General features: G+C 36.3%; 1 protein-coding gene across 4 annotated transcripts in view; it reads left to right on the top strand.

Annotated features, from left to right (window-relative positions):
* Nucleotides 1-15,579, top strand: part of FYN (FYN proto-oncogene, Src family tyrosine kinase) — a 137,587-nt gene that overhangs the window by 95,655 nt on the left and 26,353 nt on the right. For all 4 annotated transcript variants that reach the window (XM_070733374.1, XM_070733375.1, XM_070733377.1 and 1 more), the window contains exons 4-8: nt 8,746-9,003; nt 10,240-10,336; nt 12,486-12,584; nt 13,805-13,908; nt 14,622-14,771. In XM_070733374.1, coding sequence (XP_070589475.1) covers nt 8,757-9,003; nt 10,240-10,336; nt 12,486-12,584; nt 13,805-13,908; nt 14,622-14,771 — 697 coding nt within the window. In that variant the 5' untranslated portion in view covers nt 8,746-8,756. The remainder of the gene's footprint in view (nt 1-8,745; nt 9,004-10,239; nt 10,337-12,485; nt 12,585-13,804; nt 13,909-14,621; nt 14,772-15,579) is intronic.

The following is a 15,579-nucleotide window of genomic DNA, read 5'->3' as shown; positions in this document are numbered from 1 at the left end:
GACTGGAATTCCTTTCTGCATTCTGAGAAATGTGGATGGAAAAAGTAATATGAATATATATTGAGAACAAAGTCAATTGCAAGGCATAGCAAGACCGGCGATTAAATAGCCTCAAACCATTGAAGCAAAAACGGAAAAATAACCCCTCCTATTCCAGTATTGCCATTGCTTTCATTTTTTTTGTACAGAGCTTCTCAGCAACTAGAAATAAAATGGGGGTATTCATTTATGGTGAGATGTTCTGGTGCCTACAAAATCTTGGCTGATAGCATTAAAAGTAATTTAAATTCTAAATTTTCAGTCACGCAAAGAACTGTTAGACCTAACAGCTAATAAACAACATATATTTAGTCGATTCAACAGCTCGACAAGTACAAATATGATGGAGCATATCTAAACAAGATATCTTCATTTTCTCTTTAGATAGCTACTTGATTTCTCAGAAGTTATAGTTTACTTTTTGCTTCTTTTGTACCCCTCACATTAATATTATATAGTATCAGTTTGAAGGTCCTTGGAGTCATGATCTACATTTCGCTTTTGAATGGCATGATGCAGCTAGTCTCTATGTAATAGGTGAACCTACAGTTCATTTTAATTTAAAGTTCAAGTAAAATGTATTTCATTTTTTGCATATACTAATAGAATTACTATTCATGTGTTAACAACTTCTCCCTTATGTCATCCAAATAATTATAATTTGATAGTAACTTTTGAGCCATAGAAACCACGTATCTGCCTGGAGCATAGAAACATTGCTGATCGCCCTTCTCTGCCTCTTGCCCCAAGAACGTTTATCAAACACCACTGTGTCATATCAATGTGTTTTTAAGATATACGGAGAGTCCTTGACTTGCAACCATTTGTTTAGTGACTGTCCAAAATTACAATGTTGAGATTGTTGGTGTTATCTGATTTGATTGTTTTCTTGAATACATTTCAAACCAGGTAACTGCTAGTCATCAATGGTGCTGAAAAATGTGACTTACGAACCAGTCATTGCACTTAACAACCGTTACAACATTACCACAGTCGCATGATCAAAATTTGGACACTTGTCAATCAGCATGTGTATTTATGACAGTTGCAGCACCCCAGATTTACCTAATCACCATTTGTGACCTTCCCATCTGGCTTCTGACAAGCAAAGTCAATGGGGTTCACTGAAAGACCATGAAATTCACTTAACAATGATTATTCATTTCACAACTGAAGCAAAAAAATCATACAATTGGAAGTACAATTCACTTAACGACCACTTTGCTTAGTCCTGGTTCCATTTGTGGTTGTAATTTGAGGACTACTTATATTGTGAGGAGAAAGAAAATTATAGAAAGCTTTTATGTCACATGTGACATGAAGAAACACATCCCCATTGCTATTTCCATTAAAATACTTATTCCTTTGGATGACATTCTAAAAATGCCAGAAGTGGGTGGAATAAAGAATTTTCACTCAGCTGTAGACTTGGATCTATTTATTCTATGTATGATGATATCTCTTACGCAGACCCATTTCACTCAGGCGTTCAACCAGGAAATAGGATTAACACCGTTCAGTCAGCTGGTGAAAGACTTGAACTGGAAATTGGCCAAAAAAAATTGTTGTCCTATTGATTCTGTTGAACATTTTTGCAGTGCTCAGTGCTATAAGTTTCTAAGATAACATAAGCAGAGCAATAAATATCTCTTCAGAAAATCAAGTTCATATTCCGTCTAGCAGACGTTTTGTCATTTTGATGCACCTAGATAAATTGCTTTATTGCAGACAAAAAATAAATAAAAATAGCCATACTCCTGCAGGCAGCCTGCATATTGCAGAACATAGAATTATATGCCTGAATTATGGATGAATGACAGCCTGAGATTAAATCCTAAGCATTTTCCTCTCACCTCGTTGCATCAACTATCTCTTTCTTATTGTGTTTAGCAGGCAGCTGGCCTGAATAATGTTGGTTCCTTCGTCACCACTGTCACCTCTTATACTGTCTCCCTCCCTATTTTTTCCTTCCTATTTAAAGGTGCCAGCTGGCTCTTCCCCTCCCTCAGTTTGTGGGAGACTGAAGGGCATTGTTCCTTCCTTTCGTTTCCATATCTTTGCCAACTGGAAGCTGACAAAATTGCCTTCTCCTCCAAAGTATGTACTGCTTCATTCTGCCTGAGGATCTTAATAGTGCATATAAATTATATTTCTTCTTTGGCTGCAATAAGAGAGGATTTCCTATTTTGTCCCAGTCTCCACTCCCAGTTGACTTTCCAAAGCAGAGCTTAGTTTCTGTCTTATCTATTTTCTTCATTGGGAACCAGGGGAAGAGCCTTCTCTGTGGCGGCCCCGACCCTCTGGAACCAACTCCCCCCAGAGATTAGAATAGCCCCCACCCTTCTTGCCTTTCGCAAGCTTCTTAAAACCCACCTCTGTCGTCAGGCATGGGGGAATTAAGATATTCTTCCCCCTAGGCTTCCACAATTTATGTATGGTACGTTCGTATGTATGATTGGTTTTAAAATAAGGATTTTTAGCTTCTTTAGTATTGGATTGTCGCATGTTGTTTTTACTACTGTTGTTAGCCGCCCCGAGTCTACAGAGAGGGGCGGCATACAAATCCAATAAAATGAAATGAAATGAAATGAACATCAGCCATTTCAAAACTCTTCCTTTGGAATGGGATAATCTTCTTATTAGTTAGTTGTACAGATGTCTCCTCTTCCATCCCCCAAATAGTTTACTTCTCTCTTAAGAGTCAAAACTGCAGATTATTGCCAAAGATAGAATGAGTCTCCAGTTAGGTCATTTTGGTTGTGAAGGCATGGTCAGAGAAAGTACAGAGCATGAATGTTGTCAGCCACATCCCATGGCATTTCTATGTCTGAGTAACTCTGCGTATGATTCATGTCACACCAACACTCTGCAGTCTGCATTGGCTGCCGATCAGTTTCCGGTCACAATTCAAAGTGTTGGTCATGAGTCATGACCTATGAAGCCCTTCATGGCATCGGGCCAGAATATCTCCGAGACCACCTTCTGCCGCACGAAACCCAGTGGCCGGTTAGGTCCCACACAGTTGGCCTTCTCCGGGTCCCGTCAACTAAACAATGTCGTCTGGCGGGAGAGGGGAAGAGCCTTCTCTGTGGCGGCCCTGACCCTTTGGAACCAGCTCCCCCCAGAGATTAGAACCCTCCTTGCCTTTCGTAAACTTCTTAAAACCCACCTCTGCCGCCAGGCATGGGGGAACTGAGACATCTCCCCCGGGCCTACACAGTTTATACATGGTATGTTTGTGTGTATATTTCTTTTTAATAAGGGGTTTTTAGTGACTTTTAATTATTAGATTTGTTATATATTGTACTATTACTGTTGTGAGCTGCCCCGAGTCTACGGAGAGGGGCGGCATACAAATCTAATAAATAATAATAATAATGTCTTCTTGATCTGGTCTTTTTATTTATTTATTTATGTATTTATTTATTTATTTATTTATTTATTTGTAGTTTGTATAAGCATAACATAAGTAGTAAATAATGATTAAAGAAGACAGTAGGACAGGAACGGTAAGCACAATGGTGCGCTTATGCACGCGTCTTAGAAAAGGGGAGAGGTCAACTAGATAGTTTAAAGTTTAAAGAATTTTGTGATTCGGGGGAAAAACCACAGATTCAGGTAATGCATTCCAGGCGTTGATCACTCTATTGCTGAAGTCGTATTTTCTGCAATCTAGTTTGGAGCGGTTTACGTTAAGTTTGAAACTGTTACGTGCTGGTGTTTTCCACTGAAAATGGAGCATTCTATGTTGCAGGAAGGAAAAATGGAAAATGATGACCTGCAAGTTGATCTATTGCCAATCCCCCTTCTCCCCTTTGGCTTCAGGGCTCTATGTCTCCATGACCATCTGTGCTTTAGCTGTTTGAAAGAATAGAGCTTCATATGGCAGCCAATTTTTTTCCCAGTAAGGGGAATATCAAGGTCTTCCACAAGGTCAATAATACCCTTTGTGCACAAAAAAATAAAGAGATCAGCTATCCAAACTGCAGTTATGCATTAGCCAAACTCCCAATGGAAGTTCCTAGAACCTCCCTTCTCTTTGTCCTCATTCAAGTGCACCACTTCCTGTACAGTCCTCAAAGTCAACCTGCTTCCTTCCGGGCAATCTAAATTTGGTGCGGCTGAACCCTTCCACTTCTCAGGAAGGGGCATTCACCTTAGCTGCCGCCAGTCTTTCTACAGAAAAAAAAGAGGTAGTTGGATTGACTCTTTGAAATGATGGTAGTGCTGGGACTTCTAGCAAGACCTCTGCAGTTGAACGAATTGGCTGTGACGCTACAAGGCAGGCCTATTGTGCTATAGCCAGTAGCCTTCCTGCCATAGCTCTTGATAAGAAGTCTCTGCCAATCTAATCTCAAACATCTAGCTATAGGAATGCATGGGATACATGAGATACAACCCATATGTAACACTGGAAGAATTTACACTCATAACCCTAAACCGACCAATAGAATCCATCAACTACTCTAAGAAAGGGAATAATGTACCAACGATAAATACGGACTCAATGTCATATGAAAATGATATACCAACCTTTCACTGGCTCCCTCCTATCTTTCTTCTATCTTACTTTGCCTTTTTTCTCTCTTACCATACTGTTTCATTCTTTTCTCCGTTTCCTTTCTTTCTCATACTTCTTTCACATTTCTTTTTTTTTCTTCCATCCTCCCTTTCCCTTTCCTTTCTTCTCCTGAACCAAAACTTAACCAAAACTGAATTAAAAAATAGGAAAGTACGACGACTGACTATATGAGATTCATTCAGAGATGAAATTGATATAATTGATTAATCTATTAAGAATCAACCCTACGTATGTAATGAGAAAGCTTTAAACTACTAAACTAAACATACTTTTATTATGTATTTACTATGCACTGTTATAGAAATTGTACTCCTTCCTTTATTACCTCGTTTGTACTGTTACCGTTTTTCTATTTTGTTTTGATTAACGTTTCCTTTCTTCCATCCTCTTTTTAAATGTATATTTAATAAAGATTATTAAAAAAAAAAAAGGAATGCATGGGGACAATGCTTTTCCAGAAAACATACTTATTGCTCATCATAAAAACGAGGGGACAGCACACTGCTGGGTTGGGGCAAACCCAGAGTGTGCTTTGTTGGGCTCTATCCTTTGACTAGGCAGATGTTCCAAGCTTCAAATGAGTGGAATTATTTCAGCATAATTTTTGTGTGGAGGGATTGGTATCCCATTTGAACTGCTCATAGCCATAGCTTGTTTCTTGAATTAGAGCAAAAGCACCTGCTTCAATTGGACTCTGCTTGTTTGGCTTCTCTTTTCCTTGCTAGGAAGAATTGATAAAAAATGAGTAGGAGGAAACAAGAGCAAGAGTTTATACAAACATTTGTCTGGTTTTCAGTTTTGTAGAAACTCATTTAACTCCAATTTTCTGGATTTCAAAAGAAGACACAATATGTTGTATGGAGCTTTTTCTTTTATTTCTGGACTGTAACAAAGTGCTGGTGATAAAACATATGAACAGCTTAACTTTAACTTCTGAAACACGATGACACATTTGCTTTTTACAACATAAGTACATTGGCAAATAGAGCATTTAAAATCTGGATGTCGTTGTAAGAGGTGGAATGCTGCTGATACTTACATTTTTGTCCATCTGCTTGCACATATAGTTGCATCATTCCAATCAGTAGAGCCATATATTCTTGCGCAAGGAGGCAATCTATCACTTGCAAGATAATTCTATACAGTGTAGAATGAAATGTATTCCTTTAGGTAAATACACATAGGATTTAACTGTCTGATTCTCTCTCTCTCTCTCTCTCCCTTCCTCCCTCCTACTGAATGCTTATTAGGAGTTATTTCTAGGAAATTATATTGTAAGATAGCAGTTGTATGCTGCAACTTCAGTCATCTTGTCAAGTGATTATAGAATTGTTGATTGATTTCATAAAGCAAACAAGTCCTGGAAGTTTTGAGGAAATAGGTATTTCAGAATCACTCAATTTCATAATTTCTATGGGCTTTAATTAGCACCTTCCTCATTTTGCTATGGAGATACAGTATTTATACAAACTGAACTTCTTTATACACATATTTTGCGAAACCAATGTCATTTGCTAAAACATTCATTTCACCCAGTCATGCCCAAATAATTAAAAAGGGATGTGACATTTTAGAACTTCTGTGTACCAAAATCTTATTTGCTGGTTGTAAACCACAATTATTTCCAGATTTTGTGAAATTATATCACCATTGTCCTGCTGAGCCATATGTTTCTGACTTGCTAAAAGATTGAAATGCCTGCAATCCATATAGTGATGTTTCTGATGTTGTGAAAACCGTAAGAGTTAATTTTTCGTCCTCTGGCTGTTTAGAGCTCTGTGCTACTGCAGAATAGAGGATGTATTTAAAATGACCTACACAACCCTGGAGTCATTTTGGATCCCATCCAGAAATACTTTGTTACTTCCTCCAGATTCTTAACTACGCTTTCAATGATATCATGCATGGGGTTTTCAAGAAAGAATGAACCACATTTTAAAGTCTTTGTTTGAAAAAAAGAAATCTAAGTTACACCCTTCATCACAAATTATGCAGTCCTGCAATCAAGGAGCTTTTAAAAACGCATTGCCTAGATATTGGAGCCAAGTTGAAAAAGACAACAGAAAAGGGAGGGGGAAAATCTCTCCATTAAACATTTCCATGTACTCCGCCCCATCTCCTTCAAAGAAAATACACGCCAGCAAAAAAGGGAGAGATTTGGCCGCAGCCCATTAATTTACTACCTGTTTTGCACAGATAGGCTTTTATCTCTTTGAAATATTACTCCTATTACTATCATCCTCATCCTCTCCATCTTCATCTTTTACGGCTTGGAAGTTTTAGGTATATTCATTATTGGCATAACTTTTTTAAGATCATAAATCTTTGAAAAATTACTTTATTCTTTGCTTTCTTCTCTTCCCTGCCCTTTGATAACTGGAAAGTTAATTCATTTTCTGTTGGCTCAGCAGGTGAATAATCTCTGGTCATATTCTCATCTTCCCCTGCCATAAACCATGTCCTTTTTAACATCATGTTCTAGAAGCTTTTCAGAAACCAATAAAGTATTTCATGCATATAGTGTGAAATCCAAAGGAAAAGTTCCACATATTATCTCCAGATGGCTAAATGTAGGTGCTTTGTCACAATTTTGTGGAAAGTTGACTCATTGGGCCAGAATGTGTCCAAGTAAAGGGAGCATAAAAGACCTGTAAGATCTGAGATCTTGCTGTGTTGTTTCCTTCTAATTTGTACATTAACTAGGAGTCAGTGTGAGTTGTGGTTTGGTTTGGTTTGGGTTTGGTTTTCCTGACTGATGTCTGCTTACTGAGCACCAAGTCACAAGAGGCACATGAGGCTAAGGCTGCATCTACCTCGCTCATCAAGCTACTAAAGCCCTTCATGGCACCGGACCAGAATATCTTCGGGACCGCCTCCTGCCGCACGAATCCCAGCGACCGGTTAGGTCCCACAGAGTTGGTCTTCTCCGGGTCCCGTCGACTAAACAATGTCGTCTGGCGGGACCCTGGGGAAGAGCCTTCTCTGTGGAGGCCCCCACCCTCCCTGCCTTTCATAAACTCCTTAAGACCCACCTCTGCCGTCAGGCATGGGGGAACTAAAACACCTCCCCCTTGCCCATGTTGTTTTGTTGATTGATTGATTGTGTGCCTGTTTTTTATATATACTGTTTTTATGAGATTACTAATTTTAAATTGTAATTAGATTGGTGGGCATTGGATTGGTATTATGTACTGTGCTGTTTTTTATTATTGTTGTGAGCCGCCCCGAGTTTGCAGAGAGGGGCGGCATATAAATCCAATAAATCTAATCTAATCTACTATGTAAAATTTATTTCCCAGCCAAAAGCTCAGTCTTATGCAGCATTCTTGGAAAAGGCAAAGCTAGTTAGGAGTTCATGACCCAAATGAGCAAACAGGAATGCTAATGGGAAAGCTTGGTGAGGAAGAAGAGCAGTGGAAGAAATTATAACCACCCATCTTAGGGAGTTCAGCTATGGGGTCAAAAAGTCAGGGTTCCACGATCTATAAAATTATAGAAATTATAAAGAAAAATAATACCATTGCCAGCAACATGAACATATAGTTTATAGTTTATTAGTTATAGTTTATTAGATTTGCATGCCGCCCCTCTCCGAAGACTATAGGAAGCGTGCAGGTGTAAAGGTGTTTTCCACTTTATTGGAGAGAGTATGAAACCTGATTCCTTAACTTTGGATCATGTCAAATAATATTAATTACATGAATATCCAAGGCCATAATCAACACTGAAAGAATGTCTACTTTTGCCCTCATTGCAGCAAGAATGGAGTTCACATAAACTGAATTGGTATATTTAGTCCTACAAAAATATGTAAGACAACCTAGCATATTTACAATTTGGAGTTGTAAATTATTGTAAATGCTAACGCTGTAGTCCAAGAATACGGAGAGGGGCGGCATACAAATCAAATAAAAACAAACAAACAAACAAATAAATAAATATTTCCTTTTTTAAAGAATCCACGTCAAGAAAGGTTAGCCTGATTTTAGCAATTGGATGCCTAGGTATTCACACACACACCCAAAAAATGATTCTAATTCTATAATTCCCTAATATATGTGTGTTGTGTACTTTAGTTGAAATGTACAAGCATTATACTGTATATTTTGTTTTAATTTTTGCAGGATTTTAGATAATGGGCTGTGTGCAATGTAAGGATAAAGAAGCAACAAAACTGACCGATGAGAGGGATGGTAGTTTAAACCAGAGTTCGGGTTATCGCTATGGAACAGACCCTACCCCTCAGCATTACCCAAGTTTTGGCGTGACTTCAATTCCAAACTACAACAATTTCCCCACAGCTGGAGGACAAGGATTGACGGTCTTTGGTGGAGTCAATTCCTCATCACATACTGGTACATTACGTACCAGAGGAGGAACAGGTGAATAATAACAACAAGAAGAATTGCATCCATTCCCTTTCTAAAGCATGTTTATGTTTCTCTATAAGAAAAAATAATCAGTGTACATTTTTTTCTTTAAATCACTTTGCTTTTATCTCAGACATACTTTTTGTACTTGAGAAAATGTTATCAGGGTTCACCAGTGTATTAATTCAGATTATGCACATACTTATTATTCATACTCCAGTGTCATTGTTTGCTTGTTTATTGGCAAAAGTCAGTCATATAAGTTTAGTAGATATCATTTTCTCATCATGTATGTTCAATATACCAAGGCCAACATTCTTATGGAATCAGTTCTTATACAAGTTTTGAAAATATATTTTCTTCTAGATTTAAGGATTAATTTTGTATAACTTCTTAGCAGCATAAGAGCTTAAAGGCTATATAGATAATAACATTTGAAACTCATTATGTTTGTCCATGAAATTAATAGTTGATCCTAAATAAAATATCAGTGTATGCATTAACCCAGCACACTAAGCTGTGGTGTGATACCAGCATCTATAACACACTAAGCCATTAACTATGATGTACAGGTCTGTGGCTATGTTCCTGCAACATACTATGCCAAAGTCAAATAAACCATATTATTATTATGTGTGGTGTATGATCCTATTCCCATAAATATCCAGAATAAAGAGATGGTGTTTGTTTCTTAGGTTTATACTCCATGGCCATCTAATGATACTGTGAGCTTATGATGCTTGTAAGCTCATTATTAAGTTGCATTCTTGGAAATAAATATAGCGCTAGAAGTTGTCAGTTTAATTTGCAATATGCCAAGATATGATTTATTAATTCAAATTTATATTCTTCTTGAATATGCAAAAGAAAATGGAAGAGGGAAAGAGCCTCACAGATGTAGTAGTAATAAATATGATTAATTCACTAAATAAAAGAAGAGCCTGACCTAGCACCAAAATAAGTATCCTCTGCAGCAAACCACATTAGAATCTCCAGTTCTGCTGGCCAAAATTAATCAAATATAATACATACAAAGCACTTTAGAAAAAGATGGTATTAGAATTTATGTAGTACATATTTAACCAAATGTTTTGGGCTTCCTATGCAAAATGCTGTACGAAATCTAAAATGAGAAGTTCAAATTTATCCTTCCTTCTTCCGTTATGAAAAAACCCCAGAAATAATGAATTTGTTTTAAAAACACTGCAATTTGTAAAAGTTGCATTCACTTTTATTATCTTTCTATAGGTGTAACTCTTTTTGTAGCTCTGTATGATTATGAAGCAAGAACAGAAGATGATTTAAGTTTTCATAAAGGAGAAAAATTCCAGATACTTAACAATTCGTAAGTTCTGTTTTTAATGCCTAGATGGTTTGTTCCCTTGATAGCAATGATTATATTAAATTATATTTTGTGATATTAAGAGATGTTCCATATCAGGCAGGACTTTTTTATTATTGATTTTTAAGCTAATAAAAGAGAAAATAGTTCCTTGTTAATTATGTAAAGAGCTGGAGCTGTTGCTACTATTACTTTGCTGAGTGAAGTAATCACTGTTTATCAATGAATATCTGAGTAGAAATCTTATAAATAAATAAAACCAATAATATTGTAGATGTCTGATGTATGTAAAGAGGAATAGATAACATGGGGGAGGAGGAAGGAGGAAGATTAATTTTCTCCCTATATCTTCTTGTCTTTCAAATTTATTGCCATTCATCTAAATAATGTGCTTCCATCAGATCACATACAAAAAACAAGAAATGTTCACCCTTATATTATCTTGGGAGAAGAATTTTTGAATTGAGTTACTTCGCTGGTCATTGGTCATAAATATTGATTGATTGATCATAGAACAGAAAAAATATGGTTTTCCAGAGAAGGGGCTGACAAAGTCTCAATCATGATGCAAACTCCATGCCTCAAGCAGATTTTATGATCTAATGTTTTGTTGTTTTGATGTTATTGTAGTTAGTTATGGACATCTGTGAAGAGGAATAATCTGAACCCTTCCATCTTTTAGCAGGCCTTTACTGGCTAGGATTAATATTTCTCTCTTAGATTGGAAATTAAAATATATGTTGAAACACTGAAAACAAGGCCTTTAAGAATTTCTAAAAATCCAGTGTTTATTTTAAAAAAAAATTTAAAACTACAATGTTAAATTATTTCTTAAATGTATGATATGCTTCTTCTAGTGTATATAATGGCAATTCCATCCTTGAAATATTAATAAAGATTCTGTAAATCTAAACAGTATTTTTTCCAAAGATAAGAGGCAGATTATAAAACTGAACTAAAAACAAAGTACTGTACTGTAATTTGTGGAATATTCCATGATTCCATCTTTGCTGGTTGTGTAAGCATAGTTGGCTGAACTAAAACTTACATAATTTTGGCAGTCATATTTTGATTATAAATTTTCATTTAATGTTTTCTTTATGCCTCAAAATGATCCGGATGAGGATAAAGATAACATACTTTAATAATAAGCAATTTTATTACAGTTTTCTAAATCTGCAGGAGGGCTATCCAGATGTACATAACAGTACATTGTATATAATTAATATTAGTTTTTATTATGGATGTCAAAGTCTCCATATTTATATTGGCAAAAATGCCCAAAGCATGCTTAATCATTTTCTCCCAGTTTGTGCTGGATATTTTTTTTTAAATTCCAGTTTCTTTTTTAAAGTTCAAGTTTAAACATTTTCAGTCTTTTGTCAGTCATTTCAGAGCGCAGTAGTTTGAAAGTCAGTGAAATTACACAAGCATGCATCTTTTAAAGAGAGCTATGGAATCCACCCACACTGATACATTCTTTTAACATGGAAGCAAACTGTACAAACACAGCAATACCAGTTAATGCTTGCTTTCTCTGTTTTCTGAAAGAATCTCTGTTATAACATGGCACAAACCACAGTATGTTATGGCTGTTATAAAAGATCTCCATCTAGTGGAATTTCTAGGCAGTAGTACCAAAAGAAAAATACATTCCATTGTCTTTTTCTTTAATTATGAATACAGTGTTCCCTCGATTTTCGCGGGGGATGCGTTCTGAGACCTCCCGCGAAAGTTGAATTTCCGCGAAGTAGAGATGCAGAAGTAAATACACAAGCCTTCCCTTAACACTTTAAACCACTAAATTGCAATTTCCCATTCCCTTAGCAACCATTTAGATTATTACTCACCATGTTTCATTATTAAAGTTTATTAAAAAAAATATTTATTAAAGGTGGATGAAGGTTTGGTGATGACATATGATGTCATTGGGCAGGAAAAACTGTGGTATAGGGGAAAAAACCGCAAAGTATTTTTTAATTAATATTTTTGAAAAACCGTGGTATAGACTTTTCGCGAAGTTTGAACCCGTGAAAATTGAGGGAACACTGTACTGTACTCGATGGATTCTTTTACTGAATCAGGACCAAGGTAAGCATATTATGATGGCTATCTTTACCAATGTTGTGTTTTTCTAACTCTTGCTTTGCAGAGAAGGAGATTGGTGGGAAGCCCGGTCCCTGACTACCGGAGAAACTGGTTATATTCCTAGTAATTATGTGGCTCCAGTTGACTCCATCCAAGCAGAAGAGTATGTCTTTTTTTATAAAAAGGATTGTTTTGGACAGAGATCAGTTGAAACTGTGGTGACTTTCAAGGAATTACCCATTACGTTAGCTTCCTTTTTCAGCTAAATACTTAAAGGAAAGATGGTGGGAGGGGAAACTGAGCTAGCTTTTATCAGATTAGAAATATCCAGAATCTTCTGATCTAGAAATATATCCTTTATAGTGTAGTGGATGTAAGTACGCTGAGATTGTGAAGGTTCTATTCTAGTAACTGGCCAGAGCTAAATTCATAATAAAGGCAGATGGAGCAACATTTATTATTTCAATTTTAAATATCAAAACTAAAGGAAATATTGAAGCCTTTCTAAAAGCAGTATTTGAATAAGCATGAACTCCTAACCCTATAATGCTATCTATAACTTAGAATACCTCCGGGACCGCCTTCTGCCGCACAAATCCCAGCGACCGGTTAGGTCCCACAGAGTTGGCCTTCTCCGGGTCCTGTCGACTAAGCAATGTCGTGTGGCGGACCCAGGAGAAGAGCCTTCTCTGTGGCGGCCCCGACCCTCTGGAACCAGCTCCCCCCAGATATCAGGGTTGCCCCCACCCTCCTTGCCTTTCGCAGGCTCCTTAAAACCCACCTCTGTCGTCAGGCATGGGGGAATTGAAATTTCCCTTCCCCCCTAGGCTTATAGAATTTATATATGGTATGCTAGTATGTATGCGTGGTTCTTTAAATTGGGGGGTTTTAGATTGTCTTTTAATATTAGATTTGTTTACATTGTCTTTTTATATTGTTGTTAGCCGCCCCGAGTCTTCGGAGAGGGGCGGCATACGAATCTAATAAATAAATAAGAAATAATTTTTTTGCATTGAATTATGCTATGCTGCATTTTACATTAAATTGCTGATTACGTGATCATACGTAATCAATTGTCAATGGGCCTGTCAGAGGGTATGCCTATCAGTGTGCAACAGTGGGCAACAGCAGAGTTGCTACAGTTGCAAACTTTTATGTGTTCCTCATGTCTTAAGAATCATATTATTAGTGTTGGCTTCTTCTGGTACATCATTATCAGAAATAAACATTTTACTGCTGGGATAAATCTGCATATAAGTGTGTACAAGAAAAACTTGAATGATCTTCGCAGGTAGTCTTTAGGCAAATTTAAATGTTTTAAATCCTTGAAAAATAATTCCACTTCCAGTTTGAAAACTTTTGCTTCTGGCATGTTTGTTTCAGATGGTACTTTGGGAAACTTGGGCGAAAAGATGCTGAGAGGCAGCTGCTGTCCTTTGGAAATCCACGAGGAACCTTCTTGATTCGTGAAAGTGAAACCACCAAAGGTAATAATGCCTATGTTTTAATTAAGAAGCAGAAGAAAAGCATCAGTGAAGGTAATGAGACATACTCAAATGAAAAAAAAAATACTATAAGCAAATTAATTTTTCATAATAATTTAAATTGAAATTCAGCAGAACCTATTAGATAAACACCACATTCAGTTTGTAAAATCTGTTCAGTCTGTGTCTTAAGTAAAGAAAAATAGCAGAGTTGACTTTTCAGAAGAGCTTATTTTCAAAATTCTGCTCTAAAAATGGAAAGTGGCAAACAATAGTGAAAAGATCTAGTGTACTTCTGGATTTAATGAAAAAGGAAGAACTGTAAAACTCTAAATCAGGGCTGTCAAACTCATGGCCTGTTTGACTGGATGCGTCCCACCCTGGCCACGCCCATGCCTGGTTAGTGAAGAGGAAAAAAGTCCCAATACATCATGTGATGATGCCATGACAATGTGACTTAGACACCCCCTGCTCTAAATTGTTCAGCAGTTCAGAATTACTGTGCCTTTAAAAATCTGTCATTTGCTGCTTTCCTTAGTTTCAAAAAAATTATACTGGATACTCCATTTTTATAGTAACATGCTACCAAAATAATTTAAATTATTTTTGGTTAGAATATTTAGTTAGTTAGTTACTTACTTACTTAGTTACTTAGTTACTTAGTCAGTCAGTCAGTTTACTTGTTTACATGTAGCTGTTAACTTTTCTTGTTATAGGTGCCTATTCATTATCCATTCGTGATTGGGATGATATGAAAGGTGATCATGTCAAACATTATAAAATCCGCAAACTTGACAGTGGAGGATATTACATTACAACCAGGGCACAATTTGAAACTCTTCAACAACTTGTTCAGCATTATTCAGGTAACCTTGAAAATTCAGTTGTTACAATTCAGCTTCCTTAAAATAAAAATACTACTATAATCCCTCTCTATTATCTTTTGTTAAATAGAAAATGTTAACGAAATTAGTGTCTCCTTTTTCCTTTTGATCTTTTGTTTGGAGATAAATACTTTAGACAAATCTCTCATATTATTTGAACACATAAAGACTCACCATTTTAAAATATGACTTTCATTATATAAATCTCAGATTTATATATAAATCACAGAAACTCCATAAGTTTCATTAGCATTTTTTGATACCTGCATGGGTTTTCAATATAAACCACTTTATCTTAAAAGGACATACGAGACAAGCTATTAATATAATGCATACATTGATTTCTTAATATTGGATTTCCCAAAATTCACCATTGCTTTCATGTTAACATCTTAAATTAAATTTTAGAACTGTGGGAGCTTGGAGGCAAACCCATGAAACTAAAACGAGGTGAATGAGTATTTTTTCATGAGATTTTAAATATCCCTCTGGCTTCCCTTCTATTTCCTATAAAATTAATTTGTCTCCCTTCCATCCTAAAATTTAGCCACACAATGTTAGTCCTTCTTGGGAAATAGAAATCCTTTTTCCTAGAAAATATACATTCTGATATTTTAAAGGATACTTATATTTTATCCATAGATTTCATTCTAATCAGAGTCATCTTAGTTATGGTTATATTGACTTTAATGGTGCTCAAAACTGTGGTCTTTTTGCTGTAACTCGGGCACTTAAAAAGAGAGCTCTCCATCCACCTATCATCAGAATACCTTACATGGACTAATCACTT

Source organism: Erythrolamprus reginae, chromosome 1, assembly GCF_031021105.1.
Source record: "Erythrolamprus reginae isolate rEryReg1 chromosome 1, rEryReg1.hap1, whole genome shotgun sequence".
NCBI lineage: Eukaryota > Metazoa > Chordata > Lepidosauria > Squamata > Dipsadidae > Erythrolamprus > Erythrolamprus reginae.
The sequence above is the reverse complement of the archived record's forward strand: the minus strand, read 5'-3'. Positions and strand labels throughout refer to the sequence as shown.